Here is a 20,405-nt window from a genome sequence, read left to right as displayed (position 1 = left end):
TAACACTGCCATAGTGTTTGTTTCCTGCTTATGTAGAGCCTCAAGCTCAGAGGTGATTACTTAGTACCTTTTCAGGTCTTTCTGGAGCATGCCCACAGGCCAGGGCACATGTTCCTGGTCTTCTAGACTCTCAGGAATATTCAGAACTTTTCAAAACCCCTTATGGACATCTCATGCCCCTGCTTTTCCTTTTAGGTTTTTTGGTTAGCTTGTTGTTTGCCCCAACTGCTTCAGATGGCTCCGGTGTTAAACAATTGCAGCTGATTGTTTTTGACAAATGCCCCTGGGGAAAAGGCTGTTAGCACTGGGCAAGCTCTGAGTCAGGTCAAATAATGAGTAATCTTGCGAGTAGGGGTTTTTCAGGGAACTGCCAGTAAGCTCAAATAATAGCAGTTCTCTGAAAATGGGGCTTTGGAAAAACTCCAATTCTGTTCCGACTCCTCCAGTGGCTGCTAGGCTCCTCATTTCCACTATGTTTTTGAACTGTTACTTTTAAGGCTGCTGTGGAGCTGGGGAGGGGAAAAGAGAGTGGGGCAAGTTATAATGCCACAAACCTTGCTATTTTCACTGAGATTCAGTCTTTTTTCCCCCCTTGAATAAATGCTTCTTGAATGTTGCAAGCCTTTCATTAATTTGTAGAGTTCTGAAAGTGTTGATTTTGACATATTTTGCTAGTGTTCTTGTTGCTTTTATGGAAGAGATGATTTTTGGAGGCCCTTATTCTGCCATTCCTCATGATATCACCCTAATTGTTTTTTAAACATTTTTTTCAATATCCCTACTTTCTCTTTCTTTTGAAATACTTTACAAGTTTTTTTTTTGGAAGACTCACAAGAAGTTGTAAAAAGAGTACAGAGAGTCCTGTGCAGCCTTTACCCAACTTCCTCCAATGATAAATCTTACATAACCATAGTATATTACCAAAACCAAGAAATTGATGTTAGTATAGTACTGTTAAGTTGACCACAGATGTTATTAGAATTTCACCAGTCTTTGCATACACTATTTTTTATTGGTGTGGTGGTGGTGTATAGCTAACATGAAATTTTATTATGTCCAGATTCCCGATTAACACAGTTAGGGTACTAAACTGTTGTGTCATCACAAAGAAACTCCTTTGTGTTATCCCTACATGGTCACACCCTCCCCCCAACCTTAACCCCTGGCTACTACTGATCTGTTCTTCCTCAGTATAATTTTGTCACTTTGAGAATGATAAGTAAATGGAACCATACATAGGTTCTATACACATACACATAGATAAGATTTTATTTTCACTCAGTACAGTGCCTTTGAGATCCATCCAAGTTGTATCATAGTTCATTCCTTTTTATTGCTGAGTATTAGTCCTTTGTATGGGTGTACCACAGTTTGTTCTCCTAGTCATCTGTTGAAGGACATTTGGGATTTGGGTTGTTTCCCTTTTTTTTTTTTTTTTTTTACTATTACCAGTAAAGCTGTTATGAAGAGTATCAAAATTTGTATGGTGCAGTTAATGAAATACTGAGAGGGGAACACTTTATATAAAAAATGCATATATATATATATATGTTCAACTAAACCAAAATCAGGGTTTTTGAAAAGATTAATACAACTGATAAACCCTGAACAAGATTGACCCCAAAAAGTTAAAGAAAGGAGGGATACCAATAATCAGGAATAAAAAGGGGGACATAAAACAGTTCCAACAGGCAATAACATCATACTATGAGCAAATTTTTAACAATTCAACTTACAATAAATTTTTTTAAAAATGCAACTTCTCAAAACTGACAGGAAAAAATGGTAAATCTGAATAATTATTTATCAATTAAAGACATTGAATTTGTAATTTAAAACCTTTCACCCCCTTCACCTGAACAACATTCCAGGCCCAGATGGATGAAGTTATAAGTTTTCATTTCTCTGAGATAAATATCCAGTAGTACAATTCCTAACATATTTATTTATTTGGGGAGGGTTGCGTAATTAAGTTTATTTATTTTAATGGAGGTACCAGGGATTGAACTCAGGACCTTGTGCATGCTAAGCACTCTCTCTACCACTGAGCTATACCTCCCCAACTTATTTTTGTGTTGTCTGTTTTACTAATTACTAAAAGAGGGGTGTTACAACTACCTAAGATTGTGCATTTGTCTGTTTCTTTTGTTTCTCTCAAGTTTTTTTTCCACTGACTATTATGAAGCATTTATTTTTTTGTGAGTTGACCTATTTATTTTTATGAAATCCTTTTATATCTGGTGATACTCCTTATTTTAAAGCCTACCTTGTCTGATATTAATATGGCCACTGCAGATTTTTTCTGATTATTGTGTGCATGGTATTATTTTATCCAGCCTTTTATTTTCAAACTGTCTATATCTTTGTATTTAGCATGTATCTCTAGTATATGACATTTGTTTTTTCTTTTAATCCAGTGTGACAGTCTTTATTTTTTAATTGGAGTGTTTAATCCATATACATTTAATGTAATTACTGATATGGTTTCATTTAAGTACACCATCTTTTTGTTTTGCTTATCTTGTATGTTATTATGTTATTTCTGCCTTTTTTCCTAAATTGACTATATTTTAATTTTTCATTTTATATTTTTTGTTGAATTTTTTTAGCTATACCTCATTGTGTTATCATTTTGTGATTGCTCTAGGAAATGCAATATTTATTTTTAACTTGAGACAAACTATCTTGAATTAGTGTTATATTATTTGACCTTTGATTTAAGTATCTTTAAAATATAACCTTACTGTAAACCCAGCCCTGATCTATGGGAGCCTGAGAGAAGCAGCAGTCTGTTGATCGAAAAAATCACAGTCTAGAATCGCAAAATCCCTCAAGGCCCGTGAGATTATCATATGCTAGCCATTGAGAATACAACTGTAATTAAGATTAAAAAAAATTTACCCTTTATATTGAGATAAGTCGATTGAGATGAAGTACAAAGAAACCCTTAAAAATCAATTAAAAAGTTCATCAAGGACTTAACAGAACCTAGAGGGAGGAAATGAGTAAAACTGGGAGGGAGAGCAGCAGTGCCTTACTTTATAAGAGCTATCTTTCACATCGTGAATAGAGCCCTCTGGAGTTGTGCAGGGGACAGTTTTACATGAGAACCCTTGGGTACGAGTTAGAGAAGATTTTTCTAAGACAGCTGGCATATGAGACATTTTAAAAAGATGAATGGGAGTTTGCTAGACAAAAGAACTAGGATGAAGTACTTTACAGTTAGGGACTTCTTCAGGGAACAGTGAGGTATTGTGATTAGAAAATAGATTGTATGTATGTGTTAGAATGGTGAGAGATAAAGAGGCACTGTATTTCAATGATTGTAATATGCATATTTCTTCACATTTTAATGTTTCTGAAAGTAGAATGCATCTCTCATCAGGGTTTATGTTACATACTTCTTGCAGCGAGGGGCAGTAGGCAGTGTATAAGTATTTCATCTTTTGTCCTTTAGACGGGGAGTTCTGAATCACATTTTACATGTTCTTGTCCAGTTATATTCATAGGAAAAGGTTTTGTTGGACAAATAAATTTAGGAATGAGTTTAAACATGGTTATTGTGATTCAGTGTGCTCATTCCTCCCTGCCACCCCCCCCCATAGTTCTTTGACTGTAGAAGCCATATGCCCAGAGAGGTTGCATTAATTTGGCAACATTATTTTTACTAAATTTTCAAATAGAGTGTAAGGAACTATTTTGAGAATGCAGGAGATGCACAAAGGACTGACTTCTTAAGAAGAAGTCACAGTTATATTCTTTTTAATTGTATTCCTTAAAACCAGGAGGAGACCAGTTGGGGATGGAGAGACTGACATGAAGACAGGATGGTTTTTTTGTGTGGTGATGGAAATGTTTCATATTTTGATTTTGGTCGTGGTTACATGACTATTTATAATGAACTGAACACTTAAAAGGGGTGAATAAAAGGAAACAGCCAGGCAGCTCAGTTGTATTTCCCCTGTACTTTTCTTTTTAAATAAGTTCTAGGAATTTTTATTGTTAGACTAACAATACATAAATCACGGAGAGATGTCCCTAATGAAACGATGATCAAGTGTTACTGTATCTGCCTGCTGATCCTTCATTTTCTAAGAACTTAAGTATTTTCTTTTTGTATTAGACTTTTTTTTTAATAAATGTCAGTGTGACTAAATCAATGAATTATCTTTCCTTTTCACCATCAGCTTTCTTTAAATAGAAAAAGGGACAAATTTCTTTTTTATTGCATATTCAACTGTAGTTGCACAATCTATAATTTTACTAAGAGAAATTCATCTGAATATAATTCATTCTTCTAAATCATTATAGACTATAATTGTAGGCTGTGCCTCATTCTCCTAAAGCAGCTTTGGGGTATTGATCCTGTTAATATTATTGGTAACCTCCAAATGAGGAGGATGGTCACCAGTTTGGAGGCAACTGGAAGAGAACTTGAGCAAACTAGAGATCAGTGGGAAATTACACAGAGGTAAATTTTACTGCATAAACTAGTGGAATGCCTTCCATGGAGGCTGACCCAGTTATGGCCACTGGTCCATTTCTTGCTTTCATTTGGGCTGAAAGGTATCACTTGGGTGGAGTTCTGTCTTTCCCTCAGTTTTGAGCCATATTATGATCTGTTTTGGAAAACAGACTTCCTCAAAGCCTGTTAAATGTAATTGAAAATTACAGCATCTATGATACCCATTGTGAAGTTCCCACCCCAGTCATTCACAGATTTTTAGGGATAAGGCTCTTGACTGGACTTCTCCAGGACTTGCTGTATGCTCCCTAATAACTTTCATTTGTTCAGTATTTCACTTGTTAGAGAGAGTTAATTGTCTATCATGCTGGTTGGGTGTAGAACTTTGTTATGATAGACCTTAAAAAAAAAAGAACATTGAAATTAATTAGCTGCAGTCATTGGCTGTTAAATACTGTGGGAAGAAAATCACTTGATCTGATTTCTTCTGTTATATTTTAGTTCCTCCAACTTAAAAGTCATTCTCCTTTCTGAATGTCCTTGTTCTACCTCTAAAATGTTGCCCCACACATAATAGGCAAATCAAAGGTTTAATAAACTAGTATGTTACATTTATTTTCAAGGTAAAGTGAAGATATTTATTTTTATATTGTGTGCATTTTACACATCACTTATTTTCAGAAGTATTTCTCACTTGTGCTTGTATTTTGTTTCTGTTTTTTTAGTGAAAATATTCTCTTTGGAATGGGAAATCCTCTTCTTGACATCACTGCTGTAGTGGATAAGGATTTCCTTGATAAGTAAGTATTAAGCTTTTTTATATGTACTATGTGAAACTTAAAGAAAAACTGATGAGAACTTTAGAATTTACTTTCTTAACATCTTCAATTGGAGGAAAACTCCAGAAATATAAACCTGCTATTAGCAAGTAGAATATTATTACTTATTAAATAATTGACCATATTTTTCCCTGGGAAAACTTAGGTACGTTTGTTCATTCCTATTGCTATTTTCACTTGAAATTTATTTTTAATTTTTTCAAGGAAGAAGTATGTGGTTTACTTCATGATTTAATTTCCACATTTAAAAATTACTATCAATGAACTACATCTATAGTGGTACCATAATAACATGAATGGGAGAAGGAATAGGATTAGAAAGGGCAAGAAGAGTATCAGGACATAACCCAAATGCCATGAATTTCCACTATTTTCCCCTAATAGTAACTTTCAGTGTTGTTAATTTAGCTGAGAAATCATTTTGTGTTTATTTAATCTGACTGTCTGAGACTATTTGGTACAAGGAAAAAATTAAGTACTAAAAAAGGATTAATAATGAGAAATCAAGGTCCTTCTACTTGATCACCCCAAGTTCTATGTCCAGGGGCAACCACTTTTAAAAAAAAATTGTTGAGGTATAATTTACTTGAAATTCATAATTTTAACCATTTTAAAGTGTATAATCCAGTGACTGCCAGGACATTTGCAGTGTTGTGCAACCATCACCACTACCTAATTCCAGAGCATTTCATCACCCCAAAAAGAAACTAGTACTCTTTTAGTGGTCATTTCAGTATTTTCAACCTGCCCTCCCCACCTTGCCCAAATCTCCAGGGAACTGCCAGTCTGCTTTCTGTTTCTATGGATTTGCCTATTCTGGACATTTTATTTCATATAAATAGAGACATACAATATGTGGCCTTTTGTGTCTGGCTTATTTTACTTAGCATGATGTTTTTCAAGGTTCTTCATGTTGTAGCATGTATCAGTACTTCATTCCTTCTTAAGGCAGAATAATAATCCATTGTATGCATACCACACATTTTGTTTGTCCATTCATCCATTGATGGACACACTGATGATGGATGCTTTGGGTGGTTTCATTTTGGGGCTATTATGAACAAAGCCGCTGTGAATATTTGTGTACAAGTTTTTGCATGGACAATATATTTTCATTTGTCTAGAGTATACATTTTAGAGTGGAATTGCTAAGTCACATGGTAATTCTGTGTTTAGCTTTTTTAGGAACCATTTGACTGTTTAAAACACTGGCTGTACCATTTTACATTCCAACTAGTTACAGGTGAGGGTTCTATTTTCTCCACATCCTTAGCAAGACTTGTTCTTTTCCCTTTTTAAAATTATAGCCATCCTAGTGGGTATAAAGTCATATTGTGGTTTTGATTTACATTTTTCTAATCACTGATGATGTTGAACATCTTTTCATGTGCTTATTGGCCATTTGTATATCTTTGGAAAAATGTGTATTGGAATTCTTCACCCATTTTTTAATTTGTTTTTTGTTGTTGAGTTGTAAGAGTTCTTTATATATTCTTAATACTAGAACCTTATCAGATGCATGATTTGCAAACACCTTCTTCCATTCTGTGGGTTTTTTTTCCCCACTTTTTTGTAAGTGTCCTCTAAAACAAAAAAGTTTTTAAATTTTGATGAAGTTCAGTTTATCTGTTTTTCCTTTTGTACCCTGTGCTTTTGCTTTCATATCTGAAACCCATTCTAAATCTAAGATGATGATGATTTGTGCCTGTTTTCTTCTAAGAGTTTTAGTTTTAACTCTTAAATTTAGATCTTTGATCCATTTTGAGTTAGTTTTTGTATAAGATGTATCTTAAGGGTTCACTTCATTCTTTTGCATGTGAAAATCTAGTTGTCCCAGCATCATTTATTGAAGAGACTGTACTTTTCCGCACTGAATGGTGGTTTTGGCATGCTTGATGAAAATCAGTTGACCGGGGTGTTTGGGTTAATTTCTGGATTCTCAGTTCTATTACATCAGTCTGTATGTTTTTCCTTATTCCAGTACCACACTGTTTTGATTACCGTAGCTTTGTAGTGAGTTTTTAATTCAGGAAGTGTGAGCTCTTCAACTTTGTTGTTGTCTTTCAAGGTTGTTTTGGCTATTCGAAGTCCCTTGCAATTCCATATTAATTTTAGGATCCTCTTGTCTGTTCCTGCAAAAAAGGCAGTTGAAAGTTTGAATGGGATTGCATTTAATTTGTAGACTGGTTTTAGAAACATTGCCATTTTAACAATATTAAGTCTTCTAGTTCATGAACAGGGGATGTCTTTCCATTTATTTAGGTTGTCTTTAAGTTGTTTCAACAGTTTTTAGTAGTTTTACGTTCACAAGTCTCACAGTTCCTTGGTTAAATCGAATCCTAAGTATTTAATTATTTTTGATGCTATTGTAAGTGGGATTTTTTTTTAATATTATTTTTGGATTGTTCATTGCTGGTACATAGAAATACAACTGATTTGGTGGGGAGACAACCATTTGTAACAAGTTTGGTTCTTTTAAATGTCTTAGAGATTACCTCCATAACTCTTTATTTGGATAAATTCAAATGTCGAAGGATCAGGCAAGAATTTATAAATGTGTAAATTTGGTCTGTTGTAATATAATAGGAAATGGGTTGGGGGGTGTAGGACAAACTGGAGGATGTCTTATCCTATGAAATTCAGATACAAATTTAAAAAATATACTTTGCTAATCAGAAACATGCCTGCAAACAAGTGTGTTAATGGTTTTATTTCTTCTGGTTATCTTGTGCTTTTAAGTAACATAATATACATACATTAAATTTTTTTCTTACATCAACTTTTGATAGAATCCCTTGACTTCTCACTGTATAGAATGAAGTTAGCAGTGCCCCTATTCTTCCCTCTGCCACTTCTCCCTTATTTTCTAAATTCTGTTAACTTTTTGCTTCTACTTCTAACTGTAACTTTCTACTTTCTAACTACTGTTTATATTTTTAATGTTCAGATTGATATGTTTTCATTCTGTTATCTATCTATAATTGTCTTACCAACTTTGAATGCAAAGTGATAATGAAGGTTGAAAATCTTTTATCTACATGTATACTAGCATCACTGTATTAATCACTTTGCAGAATTAAATGGCATCCTAGGAACATAGAGTAGGTTTAGCGTTTGGCATGTAGTTAGAGAACATCACCATATTAACAAACTAAAAAAAGAAATCATATAATCATCTCAGGAGTCACAGAAAAAGTGTTTGCCAAAATCCAATATATTTTCCTGATAAAATTTCTTATAGCAATTGTGGAATAGAAGGGAGCTTTTTTAACTTCATAAAATTTAAGTTGGGGAAAAGCCATCTACTGATAGTGTAATTTTTACTGATGAAAGTCTGAATAATTTCCCCGAAGATCAGAAACAGTTCAAGGATGTTGGCTTTCACCACTTCAGAATGTATGCAGTGGTCCTGGAGATTCCAGTCAAGGCAATTAGACAAGAAGAAAGAAAAGACATCCAGATTGCATAAGAAGAAATAATTTTTTTATTTCCAAAAGGCATTGTCATTTATGTAGGATAACTGATGGAATCTATAAAAAAGGATACTACGTGATTTCAGTAATTATTATAAAACTACAGTAATCAAAACAATGATACCAGTGTAAAGTTTGATGGCACAGAAAGTCCAGAAATAGATTCACACATAAATAGACAGCTGATTTTTGACAAAGGTGAAAGGAAGTTTGGAGGAGAAAGGATTGTCTTTTCAACAAATGGTGCTGGCACAATTGGACATCCACGTGCATAACAGTGAATTTGGATCTGTATTTTGTACCATATTCAAAATTAACTGATAGAACTAAGTATCAAGACCAAAACTATAGAAATTCTATACAATAATATAGGACAAAATCTTTGTGATTGATTTAAGGCAGAATTCCTTATATACAGAATACCAGAAGTATGTTCTATAAAAGAAAATATTGATGAATTGGACTTTATCAAAATGAAAATATTTTGCTGTTGGAAAGACACTGTTTTGAGCATGAAAGGACAAACCACAGGTTGGAAGAAAATCTTTGCAAAGCATTTGTCTAATAAAGGACTACCAGTCAGTCAGAATATATAAAGAACTCTCAAAATTCAATCAGAAAAGAAGCAACCCAACAAAAAATGGGTTTTTGGGCAAGTGATTTGAACATTTACCAAAGATACATGGATGGTGAATAAACACAGGTAAAGATACTCTCTTTAGTTATCAGAGAAATGTAAATTGAAGACACAGTGAAATATTACCATACATTTGTTAGAATGGCTAAAGTTTAAAAACTGAGCATATCAAATGTTTGGCCAGATTATGGAGGAAGTGCAATTTTCTTCTCATGGGAATGTAAAATGTTGCACTGATTTTCAGTCTTAGAAAGTTAAATACACATATGCTATTTGGTCCAGCCATTCCTTTCTTAGGTATTTACCCAAGAGAAGTGAAAGCATATGTCCATACAAAGACTTGTTCACTAATGTTCATGGTAACTTTGTTTTTAATAGCTAAAACCTAGTAACTTCTAGGTCTATCAGCAGGTGAATCAAACAGATTGCTTACCCATGGAATGGAATACTAGTCAGAAATGAAAGAGGATTGGAATACTGATTGGATGAAACTCATAATAATTGTGTTCATTGAAAGAAGCCAGACAAGAAGTATATACTGTACAATTCCATTTATATTGAGAATATAGGAAATTCAATTTAATCTATGGTAACAAAGCAGATCATTAGTTTTATGTGCATTTGCCAGGGTGTGACAGAGTGCAGGAAGGAGAGATTACAAAGAAACTGGAGGGAGCTTTTAGGGGTGTGTTCATTAATCTTGATTGTGTAGTGATTTCATGAGTATATGTATGTATCAGAACTTATCAAATTATATATTTTAAATATATACAGTTTAATGTATCTCAATTATACATTGAAAGGTTTATAAACAAAATAGAACCAACTGAACATGAATTTATGGGTTTGAAGTTAGATCTCCTTTGTTTGCTTAGTGCGAGATGTTTTGTCCAGGAAATCAACTAACTGATGGTCACTAAAAAAAATTCACATAGCGTATAAAAATCCAAAGAGAAAGTAACAAATTGGAAATTTTATGACGTGTGTAACCAGTGTTAAACTGTTTTGATGAACATGCTTTCAGAACATGCTTTCAGACATTTCTTAGGCATGTGTAACCCAGAGATAAATGTTTGTATTTATGGGATAATACTATGGGTAGTCTTAGGTAATTAGCTTCTTTTTCACTCTATACTATGTTTTGAATGTTTGTTTTTAAAAGTTTGTGCAAATGTGAACAGAATGATTATGATCTGGCAGCTGTGTGCTGACACTACTGGGAGCTCAAGTAGCTTCTTTGTTTCACTAGCAGCTGGTCCTAAATGGCCAGCTGAAGTCTGATTTTTTTTTTCTGGGTGGTGGTGAGGGTTTTAATGTAACCTTTACTTTTGAAATAAGTATGTAGAGATAAAAAGCAAGTTTTGATCGTAAAAGGTAGAGAATTTCCTTGTTTATATCTCTGGCCATTTCTTCCAGAATATATTTTAAAGGTCCTTATTATTTCAATAGACTATGTTTAACTTGTATTTCAGACCATATTTATGTAAGTGTTTTATATTTGAACTGTGTGAAAATAAACTATCCTGGAATAGTCTGTTAGGTACTATAACTAATGATTAAATATATACTTATTAGTATCTTATGCTATAAAAGTGAGTCAACTGTCAAAATTCTTCTGATAAAGTATTTGTTTTTGTGATTCTGATTTTCAAAAAAGAAGTATGTGATCTTTTCAATAGAAAAATACTTATCATTGTAAAACTAGTACTAGTTAAAAACTAGTTAAACTGGTACTGAATGTTTTCAAGGAAAAAAATCAGTTCTTTGCGACTTCTTCCGTCTCTCCCCTTGCTTTTACCCTTTTCCCCATAAATGCTGTTTTTCTAGACGAAACCATTTAAAATTCTGTTAGCTGTTTTTTTCCCCCTAGTATCTGTCTGTGTCTTAACAATAGGCTAATATTGCTATGTGTGATTTTCATAAGGATGATTGACTGGATAGGCAAAGGATAAAAGTTCCTTTAATGTAAGCAAAGGATACAAGAACATGATTCGATTAGGATGGATTCCAGAATAGAGGATGCAGTGGAACTCCATGTGGAGAGGCACACTTGGTCTGCAGATAGGAGAGTAAATGACCAAATCGTGTTTTGGGGTGATGGTGGAGAGGATTCCCTCTGACCTTCTGAGAACTTTGCTTTTGCCATTCTCAACAGGATTTTTATATTTTCTTGATTTAAAAAAATTGTTGAAGAGTCTGATTACTTCCTTCCTTGCTGATCAGGTTGTAGTAACTTGGGAAAACCTCTGTGCATTCTTGAATGTTTACTGGGAGACTAAGAGAATTGAACGTTAATTTCTCGTGCTTACCCACCTACCTAGCAATTCTAAGCTTAGGGGCTTTCTGAGGTCTGTATTTCTAGCTGTTTCTTGATTTGTCAGTTTTAGATTTTGCATGTTGACTCTCTTATGATAGCTAAGGATTTATCTCTCTTATATGAACACCATTTCCTCTTCTTCATCTTCCCCACTTTGTTATATTACATTAAATCATGAACAAAATTACAGACTTTGATTACTTATAAAGCTTTTTGTTTTTCTTGCCATGATTTATTGCATTCTGTGTTCATTTGTACCATTTTCTGTACACTTGTTCAAATTTTCAGTAGCCACTCAATATATTAAGTCTGTTGTGTGCCTGTTAACCACTCTCCCCACCACTCCTCCTCCTCAAAGTCAGTAAGTCTATCAACCTCTTTTCCTCTGTGACCTCCCTTCTGGAGTTCACCATCGTTGTGCTTCAAACTGAACTAATTGTGTTGCTATACCTGTCTCATTTTTTTTGTCCTTTTAAATAGTACTCTACCTGAACTTATTTTGACTTTCTCCTTTTAGATTTCTTGTTTCCCGTGTCTCATATTTTCTTCATTGATTTCTTGTGTGTGTGTGTGTGTGTGTGTGTATAGCATATCCTTCAGTAGCTTCCTAAGAGAAAGAGTGCATGTGTACATGTATGGTCATTTTTTTAATCTTTTGTATGTCTGATGATCTTTTACATTTTTTTCCCTTCAATCTTATTAACTGGTTAATACAGAGTTTTTGTTGAGAATTTTGAAGGCCATTGTCTTCCAGCATCTCATATATCTCTTTTTTATATTACCAATTTTTTCTCTATAAAAGCCTTTAGGATTTTTATTTTTGTGGTCCTTGATGCTAGAAAACTATTATTATGTAACATTTTGTTCTTGTGTTATGAATGTAGATTTTTTTCCCTTGTCTGTCTAATTAAGCATAATAATTAGAGTTGCTTTTGTTTGGGTTTTGAAGGTTTCACTTTTCTTCCCTGCTTTATCTGTGAATTGTCCTCTTCTGATTGCTTATTGTGATGTTTCTCCTTCACAGTGGAGACTTTCCTTCAATATTTGGTGACTGTTGGCTGTCTGTAGTTAAATGTAAGACATTAAAAAGCTTATTCTGTTTATTTGCATAGGAATAAGAAAAACTCTGGATGAATATTTTCTAAACTCTGACATTCATGGTAGGGTACCTGTATTTCAGCATTCTGTACAGTTAAATATTTTTGTAACAGTCCTGAATTGCTTTTATAAGTTTTTTTTTATACTTCAATAGTTTTTTTATTGCTGTGTAGTAATAATTATCTATTGCTGTGTACTACATTATCCCAAAACTTGGCTGCTTGCAATAACAAACATGTAGTATCTCCCAGCTTCTGAGGGTTTAGGAGTGTGACATAGCTGGGTGGTTCTGGCTTAGGGTCTCTGATGAAGTTGCAGTCAGTCTGTTGGCCAGTGTGGCAATCATTGTAAGGTTCAAATGTGGCTGAAAGATTTGCTTCCAAGCTCACTTATGTCGTTGGCTGGCCTGTTTCTTAAGAGCTATTGGACTGAGGGCCTCAGTTCCTCACCTGATAAGCATTTGAGTGTCCTAAAAAATGGCAGCTGTTTGCCCTATTGCCAGTCATTTGAGAGAGAGTTGATTTTCCATAAATATAAAAAAGCTGCAGTCTTTTTATAATCTATTCTTGGATGTGATGTGCCATCGTTTTTTCCATATGCTTGCTATTGGTCATACAGACCAAACTGGGTGTAATGTGGGAGGGCACTACATGTGGATTTGAAAACCGGGAGGCAGAGATCCTTGGGGACCAGAAGGCAGACTGGGATAGCCTGCCTCCAAGGTGGCTCCCGATGATCCCCTCCTGCTGGCATTCCTGTGAGTTATTCCCTCCCATATTGCACTATGGTTGATCCACGTAACCAGCTGCATATGGCAGAAGTGATGGTGTGTTGCTTCAAAGATTAGGTTGTTAAAGACGGCGTCTTCCATCGTGGGTGCTGTCTTACTTGCTTGCGCTTGCTTGCATGTTCTCTCTCTCTCCCTCTCTCTCTCTGTCTCTGTCTCTTATTTTTGGATTACTCATTCTGAAAGAAGCTAGCCACCATGTCTTGAGGACATTCAGACACCTTGTGAGAAGCATAAATGGCTGGAGAGAAGAGGCCTCACGCCTACAGCCAGTGGGGAATTGAGACTTGCCAACAACCGTGTAAAGGAGCTGAGAAGTGGGTTCTCCATCCTCTGTTGAGCTCTGAGATTATTGCAGCCCTGGCTGACAGACAGCTTGACTGAAACCACATGAGAGACCTCGAGCCAGAGAAACTCAGCTAAGCCACTTCTGGATTCCTGACTCTCAGAATCTGTGGGATAATAACTACTGTTTTAATTTGCCAAGTTTTGGGTGAATTTGTTATATAGCCAAGAGCACTAATAAATAATGCAAAGAAAATTTGTTTTTCAAAAACCCCTCCCCCCAAGTACCCCTCATTTGAAACCTCATTAGCAGGTTGGTATGTGTGGGTTGGACTTGTTGACTGGTGGGACTTTATTGTGGCCTAATTATGCTAAAAGTCTGTTTTTTTTTTGGAGGGGGGAGATGACCCTTAATGTTAGTATCTGGAAGTCTGTTTTGAGAATCTTTTCAGTTTCTTTATAGAAAAATCTTCATTTTCCTTCCTGAAGGTATAAAGCTGCTTTATTGTTAGAGTTGGCCAGAGAAAGAGGGCCAGAATTACCATAATTAGGCAGTTTCATCTGTCCCTCCCTGCTTCTGGCTTGCCAGCTGTCCCTCTGTTCAGAGATGCTTCTCTTTGGTTTCTCAAGGGAATAAACCTCTAATTTATCTCTGATTTATCTTGTGAGGGTGAGATGGTAGACTGTTCCCCTAATTTGAGCTCCATGCCTTATCCATGTCTTCTGAGATTTAGGGCTTCTGCAGGTGTTCTGGGCTTGCTTATCATATGTAGACTCTTTCCGTTGGAACTGAGATTTTAGTTTCTTTGGTGCTGCTGAGTTCCTCATCTGCTTTCCTTTTTCTGGAAATTTGTGGAAACCTTTTGACTTTCAATGCTTATATTACTGTTCTTTTTGATCCTATTTAAGTCTTTCTGCCATGTTTATGAAGTCCAAGGGGTGTGTGTATTTCACTATTATTATATGTGCTATAATAGCAGGAAATATATGACTACAGTTGCATAGAATTTTTGAGATACATTGAAATTTGGAGATGTTTTAATCCTCTTTATTCTTTTTACAACAGAAAAAAAAAACAGGTTCAGTGAAGTTAAATGTTTTCCCTTGATTACAATTAGCAGTGCAAGCCTGAGAGAGAATCTGTATCTCCTGACTCTATATGTTTCCTTTTCTGCCATGTCACACTATCTTTATTTATTAACTAGATTATTTTTTTTTTGGTAATTTAAACCTATTGTACAAACTAAGAATTGATAACTACATGGCAGATTTGAGGGATTCAGAATGAGTAAGCCTGTTTCCTGTGTCAGAGCAATCCTTGGATAAATCAAAACGGTTTTCTTACTTTCCTTTAGTTGAAGCTTTTTGTTGATTTCTGGTCTTATCTTTTGTTTTCAGTATTTAAAATTTTGTGTAATTTATGTGATAATCTTAATTTCTCAAATAGGTAGTATTTTGAATAAGAGAGACTTTTTTTTCTTTAATTTAAAATTTCCTTTGACTTTCTTGATTCTGATTTGCTTACTCTCTTCTGGTTTCTGATCTCTTGAGAGGAAGCTCAACATTCTTTTTTGTACAAGGTATATAATTAAATATCCATAGTATAAGCCTTGCATGCAGCATTTGTCATGTGACTGTTAGCATAGTGCTGCATACGCGTTAGGCACTTGGTAACTATATCTGACTGAAAAGCCTTTTTTAAGTGGAATTTTAAGTGTTAAAAGTTAATGAGGATATTTATACTTTTTTCACATATATTTTTGTGAAGTTATGTTTTCCACATGCTATGTCACGCTTTTCAGAGCAGTTTTTAAAAGAACAAGAACCATTATATCCTAATGGTCTTTGCACGTTGGAGTGGTGTGCAAAAAAGGGTTGAATCTAAAGAAGTGCCATGGAAAATTCTTCTGAAAAACTTTCAAGAGTGAGGAGAAAAATAAAAGTATAATAATTTTTAATAATTATCTGATAATAATAGCATTTATTCAGCATATATTAGCGTGTTTTTATATGGTATTATTTTAGCTCTTATGACAATTTTATGAGGTAGTTATCCTCATAAAGAATAACTTAGTGTCTAAGGCCTTTGTTCATGACCAAAAAATTGTATCAGTCATTGTGCAGAGTATTTGTTTTACTTGTAAGCCTGTATTCTTTATTTTCCACTATCTTACTATAGAAGTATTAATTTGAAAGTGGAAAACTCTATATCCAGATTTTTTGAGTATAAATTAAGTAGATATGTAAAGGTTTATTAAACTTAATGAAATTCTTTTCTTCTTCAGTTACAGGTATAATGTAGGTGAGAAAAATGTGTGTAATTTGCTCTAAAAATTGTTAGCATTCAGTTTTAATTAATGCCTTTGAGTAGATTACTGATTTCTTTGTGAGAGGTTGAAAGACTCAACAATTCTCATCTTGACTAAGCTTTCAAAACAGTGCACTTCTTGTGTTGGAAGGATGGTATGTTGCCTGCAATTGACCTGTTTCCAGAATAGAGCAAGCATTGACATGATTCAGAAATATAGATACTCATTTGATATTAAAAAACTAAAATTTCTTCTAGAGTATCCTATTGTTTATTTGAAGATTTTAAAGCTAGTTTTCCCCTTGAATAAGAAAAAATTAAGATCTTTATCTAATTAAAAGAAAAAGCAGAGTCAAGTTAGTCAGTTTTGATGTATCCAATTTGCCAAATATAACAACTGAAAATAAGTAGGAACACTTGTGGCAGGAAGTAAGCTATTGAAAATAATCTTTTTCAGCATATTGAAGAGACACAGTGGGTGTGAGGGGAGAAGGAAATATGGAACATGTAAATACTTCCAGATGAGTTTGGTCTAATTATGGAGAGTAAAGAAAGAGTATGTATTAATAGGGATGGAAAACGGGGGGAAGGAATACATAAGACAGATTTGCCTTAATTATTTCTGACACCAGATAAATATCGCAGAAGTTAAGAGGAATGAGAGAATTAATGAAATGATAATTGGGAAATGAAAATCATCATCAGAAGTGAAAATACTCAGTTTTAAAAAGAGAAGCTAGAGTAGTTTAGAAACTATGTTTTTCTCAGTGATGTAAATCTTTAGCAGTGTAATGATGTGAACCCTAGGTAAATCTTGATTAATGTTAAGCATGCATGAAAGATATTACTTAATGTCCACTACAGAAATACTGAGAGTAACAGTAGTTGGTCATAAATTTCAGCGCTCATTACTCAATGCCAAAAATTTACAGCTGAATTATTTTTATGAACTACGATGAATTACTTCGATAAATGAGTGTGTATTAGGTGGATATTAACACTCCTAACAGTATTTAGAGTGTATGTTAAACTCCAAACAGTGTATTTAGAGTGTACATTAACACGCCAAACAGTATTTTTGGAGTGTTGTGATACTCTGTATATTAGGTTAAAAACTATTATTGTTTTGTTTTACAAATTCTGAAATGTCCTGACACTTGTAGTTAAGTCTTTATACAGCTATTTTGCAGTGTTTTTCTTCTATAAGTTATAACATTATGTTTTATATATTTAGATCTTTAATTGAGCCTGAATTGATTTTGTATATGATATGAAGTAGGGATACCGTTTTTAGAAAGTTTTTCTTACAGAAATCAGCTGCTTTATAACTGTATTGTGAATAGTCCAGCCTTTACTCACTGATCCGCAGTGCCAATTTTTATTTACCTCTAGTTTGGTTTCTTGGTTCTATTTTTTTTCCCCTCCTGGTCTGTCTGTCTGTCCTTGAACTAATGCCAGCCGTATCTTTATTTTATTACTTAAGTTTTACAGTATGTCTTGTTGTCGGATAGAGCAAGTCCCTACATTTGGTTCTTATTCAAGAATTTTCTTAGTTGTTCTTGGCTCTTTTCTTTTGTCCATAGATTTTAAAATAAGTTTGTTGATTCCTATGAAGATTCTTTCTGAGATGTTGTTTGGGATTGCATTACATTTATAGATTAATTTGGAAAAAGGAGCTCTTCACCGTATGGGTTTTTCTGTCTCTACATATATTTCTCCATTTAGCTTATGTATTCTTTTATATATTTCAGTGACACATAGGTTCTAAGTACATTAAATACAGGGTTACAAAATTAATAGTATTTTTTAGACTTATACATCTTGTGGTAGTGATCATTGCTAAATTTGTTATAAAAATAAATGATTTTTGGGAAACATTCAAACCATTCAGAAGCGATTAAAAGTAACAATGAAATCTGGGGTAATTTACTATATCTGCAACAGCGCTGTCCACTGGAACTTTCTGTGATGCTGAAAATGTTATATAGTGTTGTCCAGTATGGTAACCAGCAGTCACATTTATTCAGCTTTGAACATTTGAAGTATGATTAGTGCAACTGATGAATAGAATTTTAAAATTTTATTTAATTTTAGTTAAATTTAGTCATGTGAGTAGTAGTTATAATATTAGACAGTGCAACTTAGGTCTTATTGCAGAATTTTACAGTTTTCTTTATAAAAGTACTTTTTTTAGGTTTATTCTAGGTATTTTAAAAATATGGTTGTTGCTATTGTGAGTAGAATATTTTTTCAATAACACTTTTTAGATTATTACTGGTATTTGGAAATGCTACTGAATTTTGAATATTTCCTTTAACTTGGTTACCTTTAACCTTCATTAAAAGAAAGATGAGCTTTGACTATTTTGATTCTTTTAGAATTCTAGATTCTTAGAATTTGAAATAAACTGGTATTTAATTCTGAATCTTTATGTTTCATATTATGGAATTGGATTTGAGTTGCTCTGGAGTTTCTTCAGTTAAGACTTAAATTATGAATACTAAATGAACATGGTCTCATTTATGAAGACTTCATTTTGCTCCAGATATTTTTAATAGTGTTCTTTGTAGCTTCTCTGATGTTCAGACCTGACTTTGAATATTGAGGGAAATGGTATTCCTAAGGCTTACCTAAACATGGATTTATTTTTAACAGTTCACTTGAGCTCATAGAAATTTTTTGGAGCACCTGATTTTTCATCAGCATTTTTCAAGTACTGGGACTACAATGTTAAATAAATTTCTTGCCTTTAAGCAGCTCGTCTAATTGAGGAGAGACAGATATAGAAAGAAATTGCTTTATCACCGTGGTTAAGATTGTGCTCTGGAACAACTTGTAGTTGTGTGACTTTGGTTACATTTCTTAATCTAAGGAAGCTCAGTTTCCTTGTGAGTCAAATAGGAATATTAGAATAGGAATATTACAATGTAAGGGTTGAATGAGATAATTTATGTATTTGCCATATGTTAGCTAATACTATTGGCTACTAAGAAGCTCGAAATGTCTCTCATCTCTGTTACAAACAATGGAGACATCTTGAGGGGATTTAATAACCAGGGGGATGACATGGTCAGATTTACATTTAGAATTACATAAACCAGTGTGTCTGCAGTAGACCAGGGGATTTGAGGAGATAAATTAGGGAAGGCTATAGTGTTAGATCTGTTGAGAGATGGTGACCTGGTTGTTATAGTTCGGAGAGGATAGTTGGGAGAAAGTTCATTAATACTGTGGTGTTATAAAGGTAAGACTTGATTAATGAAAAGGACAAAGGAGTCAGGGGTGACATTTCAATTTTAGTTTTTGAGAGTGACTAGATGTTGTTATTTATAACTGAGTTAGTATGAGAGGGAGTAGAGAGGTTGAGTTCAGTTTTGTTCATGCATGAAATGAGTATGTGATATCCAGGTGGGCATACTCAGAAGAGAGTCTGATTTATGTTTATGGTGGGTAGAGGATTCATGACTGAAGGGCTCTATCATAAGTAAATGTTATGTTTAATTGTGCTTTGACACAATGCCATTCAATAAATGTTAGCTGTTATTACCATTATCATCATCATCGTTAGCATCATCATCATCATAACTACTACCACGATTATTATATAGGTGATATTTAAGCAACCAGTAGACGAGCCTTTCTAGAGAAAGAGCATAAAGTAAAAGGAGAAGTGGTTGGAAGATAGAATATTTCATGGATGAATAGATGAAGAAGGATTACCGAAGGAGATAGAGAAGAAATGGTGAGCTTTTAGCAGGAGAGCTAAGACAGGGTCTCACAAAGTACAGTGAGTTTGTATGACAAAGTGGTTAATAATATCAGTTATAACATCTCTGGCAACATAAAGCCTGCAAAAGTCCACTGAATTTGACAATAGCATGTCAGTGGTAACCTCAGCTAGGTAAATAACAGTGGAGTGACAGATAGGGACAGAAGTCAGATTAGAATGTACTTAGAAATATATAGGAAATGTGATATAAAGTGTGCTAATTTTGTTGATGTGGCCTAAGAGCCAAGTGGAGACAACTTACAAGTACCACATTTTAAAAATGTCTATTAATGAAAATATGTGGCTAGTCACTATGAATAATTATCAACAATTTTAAAAAAAGAATATAGTTTGGTGTGTTAGGTTTAAATCTAGTTTAATTATTTTTCCTCCAGCCTTCTCCAGTTGAGTTTTAATCTTCATCTAG

The 20,405-nt window shown here is 34.0% G+C and overlaps 1 protein-coding gene across 4 annotated transcripts in view; it reads left to right on the top strand.

Annotated features, from left to right (window-relative positions):
• ADK (adenosine kinase) overlaps window positions 1-20,405 on the top strand; it is a 410,069-nt gene that overhangs the window by 24,985 nt on the left and 364,679 nt on the right. For all 4 annotated transcript variants that reach the window (XM_031682313.2, XM_072971270.1, XM_072971268.1 and 1 more), the window contains exon 2: window positions 5,191-5,265. In XM_031682313.2, coding sequence (XP_031538173.1) covers window positions 5,191-5,265 — 75 coding nt within the window. The remainder of the gene's footprint in view (window positions 1-5,190; window positions 5,266-20,405) is intronic.

Source organism: Vicugna pacos, chromosome 11 (assembly GCF_048564905.1).
Source record: "Vicugna pacos chromosome 11, VicPac4, whole genome shotgun sequence".
NCBI lineage: Eukaryota > Metazoa > Chordata > Mammalia > Artiodactyla > Camelidae > Vicugna > Vicugna pacos.
This window is presented reverse-complemented; position numbering and strand designations above follow the sequence as displayed.